The 8,791-nt window shown below is 47.8% G+C and overlaps 1 protein-coding gene across 1 annotated transcript; it reads right to left on the minus strand.

Annotated features, from left to right (window-relative positions):
- Positions 1 to 1,408: 1,408 nt before the first annotated feature.
- Positions 1,409 to 2,313, minus strand: LOC124670738 (disease resistance protein RGA5-like). Its single transcript, XM_047207213.1, has 3 exons — positions 2,262 to 2,313; positions 2,013 to 2,091; positions 1,409 to 1,855 (listed from the first exon to the last, which is right to left on the minus strand). The coding sequence occupies exons 1-3, from the start codon at positions 2,265 to 2,267 to the stop codon at positions 1,428 to 1,430; spliced, it is 513 nt and encodes a 170-aa protein (XP_047063169.1). The 5' UTR covers positions 2,268 to 2,313; the 3' UTR covers positions 1,409 to 1,427.
- Positions 2,314 to 8,791: the final 6,478 nt, after the last annotated feature.

Genomic DNA, 8,791 nt, shown 5'->3' on the forward strand with positions numbered 1-8,791 from the left:
TCAATATGGGATAGAGGTGGCAAAAGGGTGGTACCAAATAGGGGTAAGAATTGGGGGGAGGGGGTGAGCAAGAGGCGAACCGGAGGAGGTGATGGGAACAAAATTCTCATTGTGATCCATAAAATTTAGAGTGGTGGGTGACCGGTAGTTAACGACTCAATCCTTATTGGAGGACCACACGTGACCACACAATTCACATCAACTCAAGGGAACACATTTAACATATCCTTCCCCCCTCTTCCATCGAGTCCACCCGAACCATTAGTTCTCTTGTACGATACTTCTTTCTGCAAACATAGATCTAATTGGACTAAAGAATCCCCTCTTTCTAGTACATTTAGAAAAATATTGCTCAGGTGAATTCTCTTCTACTAAAGGAACACATAAGTTTCTGATCGATATTTATCATTTGGAGCCCCTTCCATATAAGTAAGAATGCACTAAGAAGGCCCGAACAAGTCAAACGCTAGGACCGAACTAGAGAAGGCCTACCAAGCTAAGGTTTCTCGAAAATACGTCAATTTTTCCTCTTCGGCACCCACCCTCTAGATGTGGAGAGGATGCTGACATCATTGAAGGTATCTTCCCGGTAGATTGGACAAATAGGGAGCACCGTGATTCAGCTAAGTTGTTCGGCAGAAGCCACTAGAGCCAATAATTACACCATCTCAGCTGATATCATCTCCTATATTGTTTTTGCTCCCCTTGGTTCCTATCTAATCGAGGTGAACCATTCAACGATGCTAGCCATTCAAGAGACACCACTCGCGTCGATTTAAGTGGAATGGAGGGAGCTGCTGCTATCTCATCATGGGCAGATTGATCTTCAGGACTATAATTATTATCGTGTGAGCTGAGATATCATTTTCATCGGAAACAAGTGCTGAAACTGTCTTCTTTTTCTACATTAGTACTGTGATTTGCTTTATTTCACTCTCTGATGGAGTCACTCTTTTGACTTTTACCGCCTTATGGGAACTTTGAATTTAATAAAAACGGATTTATATTATCAAAAAAGATCTTCTCGGTTTGAGAGTTTGGGGCTGTAATCCTAACTCTCCGGCCTGGTACATAATATGCACTTTATACTGCAAAAAAAGTACTGTGCACTTTACTCAAAGATACAACTATAAATCTAAGAGAAAGACACAACTATGTAGGAAGGGAGCATTGTTCATCTTATAATTACAGAATCTACTACTTTCTGTTCTAATAAGAGAGTAGAACTTAGCTTACATTTCACAACACGTACATAGCTGGAACGCTTGGGAGCGACGTATATTCACAGACACAACCATGAAACGCACGCAGGTTGAGGTTGCTGAGCTAATGTACAATATTTACATGGATTTGGGAAGTAACTGCTGAGTGCTAGTGCTGGCACACACACCACCATAGCACTAACACCGTATACCTCGTCGCTGTTGCTACATGATGGAGCAGCTGTCGTCCGAGTAGCCGTTGTGGCCGTGGTGCACCACCGTGTGCGTGTTCCCTGGCGGGTAGAAGTAGTCGTGCTGCTTGTACTGCCCCTGCTGGTAGCCGCCGCCGCCGTAGCCGTAGTAGTCCTGCCCGTACGCCCCGGTCGCGTTCTGGTAGCCTCCGGTGTAGTAGTGGAGGTCCCGCGCCGCCTCGTGCTTGTACAGGCTCTGGTTCGGGTGGTAGCGGTAAGGCTGGTGGTGGCCGCCGTGATGGTTTGATCCGTCCTGGTGGTGGTCGATGGTACGCAGCTCTACCACCTCGGCGGGGCCGACCTTGCGGCGCAGCTTCTCGGTGAGGCGGTTGGAGTCGATCCCGACGCCGATCACCAGCAGCAGGTTTTTGTCCTCGCCCGCGATCGTTACAGACTGCACCCCTGAATCATATCGGTCCAGGTGAGCAAAACTCAACATGCATGAAGTGTGTAAACGACATGGGTTTAACGAAGAACCCAACACTATCTTGTGATGCTCCTTTCCGGTGAATTGAGACGCCAAGTGTAGAGGGGATAATTGAGTAATTAAAGGATTTACCTGTGACTCCAGCAGCCACCTTGATAGCTTTGGAATAGCACTTCTCCGAGGTGACGTGGATCCTGATGAGCATCTGCGTCTGCACAAGCGTTTCAATTTATGCACGAAATATTAGTAACTAATGGAAGGAAGGCACAAAACTATTTATATGTATCACCCTTCTTGTGTCACAAAATAACTAACTGATCACAAATCCTGTAGAGTAAGAGAGCAAGAATGGAATCCAATCAATTGGAACCAAGATCTTACCCTCATATTTTCTTCCCTTAGAACTCCCTCAACCAAACCAAAAGCAGATCGAAGTAAGCAAGAACCGGCTAAACTAGTTCTTTGCAACTTGCTAGCTAGCTTAAGCAGGAGGCTTGTACACTCTGGAACGCAACGAAGCACTGACTTATATAGGCACACCATGCAGAAACCGACCTTCATTAATTAAGCAGTGATTAGCCAATAATCTCCCCATATTGACTTGGCCCGGCCAAGTCGTCGGCCCGGCCCCCTGGAGCATAGGGCCCACGGGCCGGAGAAAGCGACAGAGACAATAGTTTAAGGAGACCTAGCGTCCCTGACTGACTAGCTCGATGGTAATGTCGTTACGAGCAGGTAGCTACAGCGACTTGCTAACTCGATGGGCCACTTGGCCTGGGTACAAGATAATTTTCCATCCCACGCAATCGCACGATCGCATCAACAAGTGAACTGGCACGGAAAAGAAACGGAAAGAACGGAAAATTTTGGCCAGTGTGCGACTTTTTGTCCCCGGTACTGTTTTAATACTCGTGGAGAGTGATCAGGGGTAGTCACTGGTAAGTATGATGGAGTGCTGGGATTTGGCAGTGCCGCCATTGGAGTACTGATGGGGCCTAGATGACGAGCGCGAGCGAGATCAACCTGCTGCTAGGTGACAGGCGTGTACAGATGAATGGGGACATGATCATTCTTTATGGGACATGTGACCAATTTAGGCGATGTGTATATGTAACTCGATCTGGCCATCGACGTGTTTGGATCTTCTGCCGGAGATCTTTACGAATTGGCGTATTTGTGGACACAGTGGTGGATCGTGGTTGCTAGGATTTTTTTTGAGAGACGCTCACAAACAAGTAGATACACTCATCGATATAGAAAACGAACGCACCCACATCCCATCCCTACAAGCACTTCAGATAAACCTGAGCTGGCGGGTCTTGTGAGTTGTGACTGATGTAGTCACCACAAACGCCTCATTATCAAAGGGAACTTCGCCTACCACTAAAAAAATATTTCGCCTTTATAAGACACCAAATCGTCAAATTGGGGTTTACTCTCTGGTGAGCTGGGGGTACCACGGCACTATTAACTGTTATACCACAGGTTGGTTCTCATGGTGGATGAGATTGGAGGAAGGGTAATGGCGGAGACGGTCTTGGAGGCGATGAATACTTTTCTTCACAGGTGTTATTGTTCGGAATTGGCATGCGGACTTTCACATCCTGTTGCGGTCAGAAACCCACCGGCGGGCAGCGACGGGCAACACCGTAGAGCCGGGAATCTCCCAGGACTGCGGCTGGCCCTGGTCCCTCCGAGCGACGGCCCGCAAAGCCTTCTGGTCACACGTCCGATGCTGTCGCAAGGGCGTGCCACCCGACCTATACCCGGTCGGGAAGGTGTTGGATGATGCCTCGCTTAGTTTCCTGCAGGGCATACACGTAAACGTTAAATATGAGCCTCGATCGGCTCTCAGGTTGTCCTGTGAATCGGCTCAAAGAGCCGATCCACCCATGATACGTACGAGGTGTACGATCGGATGGTGGTCCTGCTTGATCAAGATAAAGCTAAAGCGACCTACTACGATTTGAGGTTTTCACCGCACAATCGGAACATCCTACTCGTGATTGGGCCTCGCGCTCGCGCACGGTGATCGTAAGCCGATTCTAGACAGGGCCTAAAAACCAACACGAGGTTGATCCCCGGAACATCCTGTCTAGGGCTAGCAAACGACACCCTACACGCCGCTGGATCCTCCAACCCTTTGTAAGGCCTAACAATGCAGATATTAAACTAATCCTTGAAGAACAAGGAGCAATCATAACGGATCGGATCTACTAAATAATGATCAAGCGGGGTGCCGCCCTTACACCCGTGACAGACGTAAGGGCAGCTAGATGTCTAAGGGTTGCACGACGATAGCATATGATACGAAGAACAGTGCTAACCCTAAAACACCTATGATAACTACGTTGCTCGCCATCAAAAAGGCTTCAGTACGAGCAACGCATGGAAGACGAATAAACGTGTGCTGCCTAGATCGCAAGATGCGATCTAGGCAGCATGGTGCTTACCGGAAGAAACCCTCGAGACGGGGAGTTGGCGATGCGCCGAGATTGGTTTGTGTTGAACGTTGGTTGTTGTTTATTTTATAAACCATAGATACATATTTATAGTCCGGGGGACTTTCTAATTCAGGCGTGCACCTAACCGTGCACGGGTAAAACTCTAACTTCTAACCGACATGTATCCTACTATAGTACAGATACACGGGCAATTTAGCCCAAATTTGGTATACAAGGCCGATTCATGTATTTTTTCTATGTATATTCTTCAAGCCCATCTCCAATCGCGGCCCACCTCTGATCCGGTCAAATTCTGGTGATAACACATGCCCCCCTGGTTTTGGAAATGACATTTCCAAAATCATTACGCTTTCCTTTCGTCGGGTCATGTCGTGGCAGAGCAGAACTGCCGCAGTATCCTTCATTACGATGCCTTGCCTCTTCCACTTCTCCGCGTGGCCTGCGAAATTTTTCTGTTGGGCATCACTTCCTCGGAAACTGCTGTGGCATTGAATCTCCCTCATATCCCCTTTTATTTAACCGTTCTAAACAGTTCGCTTCTTCATCCCCTTCGCATTAGCACCCAAAAAACCCTTCTGCGCCACCATGTCTTCTTCCTCCTCTACCTCTTCCGGTCCTTCCTATGGGTCTTCCTCCTCCCGCGAGACGCCGGAGGACACACGCGCACCAGAAGAATGGGACCAGGAAGACCACGCCTCCTCCATCTGGTCCGAGGACGACCAGTCCTTGACCAGCGGGGATGAAGATCTCCGAGTTCCTCGCCGATGGGGAGCTCGGAATCGGAGAGCGAGGATGACCTGTTCCCCTGGGACGGCTGCCCCTCCTCTGAAGAAGAGGAGGAGGATGACGACGACTCCCTCGAGGGCTACCCGCCAGCGAAACGCCTCCGCATGTGGTGGGACGACGACGACAGCGATGATGAAGAGGAGGATGAAGCTCCCGTAGAGGGCTACGGGAGCAGCGACGAGGAGCCCATCGGCGGTAGTGCCGATGAGAGCTCCGAGGACGACGACGAGGCGATGACGGCCCGTAGATAGGATCTACTAGTGTAGGTCTAGTAGTAGCAGTTTGGTCAGCAGACCCCTCTTTTGTTCTTCCTCCCTTGAGCAATCGGCTCTTTCTTTGTAAGAAATCTTGTTTATCAATGAAGAATTTCTCCAATTTGATTTTGCCGATTCCTTTTATGCTAATTTATCCGATTGTCAACTTGGTCAATGTTTAATGAGCCGATTGCCACGCATCGGTTCCCCATAATCCGCTCTTCATCTCTTTGACGTCGGAGTGATCGTAAATTTGGTCACTGCTTAATAAGTCAATGTCAACGTATTAATCCTTCACGATCTATCCTTCACCTTTTCGACCAATGACTTGGAGCTCTGGTGGACAATGAGGCAGACCAATGCCTTCAAAAGAATCCTAACACCGCTGCTGAAACAACTCGTCGTTGAAGCCGAGACTTCTGTAGTACAGATGTCCCCTACTCTGTTTCTTTACAGCAACCAGATAGCCCAGAGCCAATCCTCTATCGGTGATGATGGATCCCTCTTTTGCAAGAACTCGTCGCCTTTGAGAGGAATTGCGTTGCGGAACCAGCCGATGACTCTCCAATCGGCTTCTAAAATAAGAGCATCCACGAGGCCAGCTGCCCCCCGAGCCTCAGTCGAGGTGAAAACAGTGATGATGGTACGTAATTCAGACAAACAGACCCGAGCTCGATCATGTCTGAGAGAGCTTACCATGCAGAGCCAGCCAAAGCCGATCACTTTCCTTCTGTTGAAAGTCGATATTGCAGATGATCACACAACGGCTCAGAAATAGAACTCCTCTGACACGGAGTTGGAGGTCCTTGTGTTTTGCACATGCCACTGGTAGACCCCATGAACTTTGTGCTAGAGTCGTCGGCTTTCTATCCTTAAGTCGATGTCTGCGCATCGGCTGTGCTTAAAAAATTTTGAATTTTTTACGGCCAATTTATGTATAGGCCCCCATACTTCAATACCCATCATCAAAGAATATCTTGGGCTGCTGGGCATTTGAAAGACACTTCTACTTCATATCCTCGTGTTTTATCCACCTAGGTGCCCCCCGAGCCGATTCTTTCAAGGGATTTGATGGTATCGGCTCTTCAGGTATTCCCTGTTGGATCAAATGTTGAACCCAGGCAGAATGTATAGTGAGGATAATTTTGGCCGATTGCTGGAATCGGCCTCCATGTTGTTTGCTCGATGAAGGTTTTGTAACGTTCCTCCATAGATCCTTGGGGCCGATCTCCTGGATCGGCATCGCCACGTTTGTCCATCGATGTTGCTTTTGTTACACGGTCAGGCCGGTGGATAAAACCAGCCTCACCCCGTCCTTTGTCACGTCGATGCTTTCTCGTGCACTAGTAGAAAACCTCTCATCCATCTAAGCCTTTAGTACCGGTTCCCTTACGAACCGGTACTAAAGGGGGCATTAATACCGGTTCCGTGCGTGGGACATCAATACCGGTTCGTTATGGACCTTTAATACCGGTTCGTAACGGGAACCGGTATTAAAGGGTTTGGGCCCGATTTCCGGGCGGTGGTGGGGCCGGGGTTGCACCTTTAGTACCGGTTCGTGTAAGGAACCGGTACTAAAGGGTCCAGTGCCTATATGAGCGCGCGGCGGCGCCAGCTCCCTGCATATCTCATTCTCACTTCTCCTCTCACATTTCCAAATATCCACCTCTCACACTCCAATAATCTTTATTTTTCTCCACCATTTTAACAAGATTAACGGCATACATCTATCCAAGGGTTAGCAATATCATCCTTCCTTCCGGCGTTCCTAATTTAGCTCAGTTCTTTGGTAGTTTTAACTCGTACTATTTTTGTAGTGCAAGCAAGGTGTTCGATTAAATGCCTAAGTTAGTGATTTTATTTTTTATATGCAATTTGAGCTGAAATTATGGTATGTTTTGTAGGTTTTAATTAGTATCATCCCCGTCCTTACCTCTGTCGATCGCCAGCGTCATCCCCTAGCCGACACGGTACCACCTCGGTGAGCCCCTCTTCTTTTATAAAAAACAATTAGTTTTATGTGATGAACTTGAATATTAATTAAGTTGGTCACTCATATATCCAAGATGTTGTGTACTTAATGATTTTTGATATACATATAAAATGCAGATGAGTCGACAATGGATGTACGGTGACCGGTGCCATCCCGAGTTCATTACTGGCATGCATTATTTTCTCAACGTGGCTGGGGCAAACAGGCGGTCGAATGGTTTCATGTATTGTCCATCTAGTTCCTGTAAGAATATGAAGGATTACTCTACCTCGAAGACCCTTCACGTCCACCTGCTGGAGAATGGTTTCATGCCCAGCTATAATTGTTGGACCAAGCACGGAGAAAGAGGGGTTATATTGTAAGACAACGAAGAAGAAGAGGATAGTGACAACTATCCCTTATTCACTGAAGACGGTGGTAGTAGAATGGGGGAAGACGAATCTGAAGAAGAGCTCATTTTCGATGAGCCGATTTTTGATGACCCGGATGACGATTTGGGTCGGCCATTCTTGATGCGAAGATGAATTGCGGAAATGAAAAGGAGAGGTTGAAGTTGGAGAAAATGTTAGAGGATCACAACAAACTGTTGTACCCAAATTGCGAAAATGGTCAGAAAAAGCTGGGTACCACGCTGGAATTGCTTGCGATGGAAGGCGGAGAATGGTACTTCGACAAGGGATTTGAAAAGTTGCTGAAAATAATAAAGAAGATGCTTCCAGGGGAGAACGTGTTGCCCTCTAGCACGTACGAAGCAAAGAAGGTTGTCTGCCCTCTAGGATTAGAGGTGCGAGAAGATACATGCATGCATCAATGACTGCATCCTCTACCGCGGGGAGTACGAGAATTTGAATGCATGCCCGGTATGTAGTGCATTGAGGTATAAGATCAGGCGAGATGACCCTGGCGATGTTGAGGGTGAGTCCACCCCCAGGAAGAGGGTTCTTGCGAAGGTGATGTGGTATGCTCCTATAATACCACGGTTGAAACGTTTGTTCCAGAACAAAGAGCATGCCAAGTTGTTGCGATGGCACAAAGAGGACCGTAAGAAAGATGTGATGTCGAGACACCCCGCCGACGGGTCTCGGTGGAGAAAAATCGACGAGAGAGTTCAAGTCATTTTCAGATGACGCAAGGAACTTAAGATTTGGTCTAAGTACAGATGGCTTTAATCCTTTCGGGGAGCGAGCTCCAGTCATAGCACCTGGCCAGTGACTCTATGTATCTATAACCTTCCTCCTTGGTTGTGCATGAAGCGGAAGTTCATTATGATGCCAGTTCTCATCCAGGGCCCGAAGCAACCCGGCAACGACATTGATGTGTACATGAGGCCATTGGTTGAAGAACTTTTAGAGTTGTGGCGTGACGAAGGTGTACCTGTGTGGGATGAGCACGAACAAAAGGAATTTAACCTAC

The sequence above is a fragment of the Lolium rigidum genome, chromosome 7 (genome assembly GCF_022539505.1).
Source record: "Lolium rigidum isolate FL_2022 chromosome 7, APGP_CSIRO_Lrig_0.1, whole genome shotgun sequence".
Classification (NCBI taxonomy): Eukaryota; Viridiplantae; Streptophyta; class Magnoliopsida; order Poales; family Poaceae; genus Lolium; species Lolium rigidum.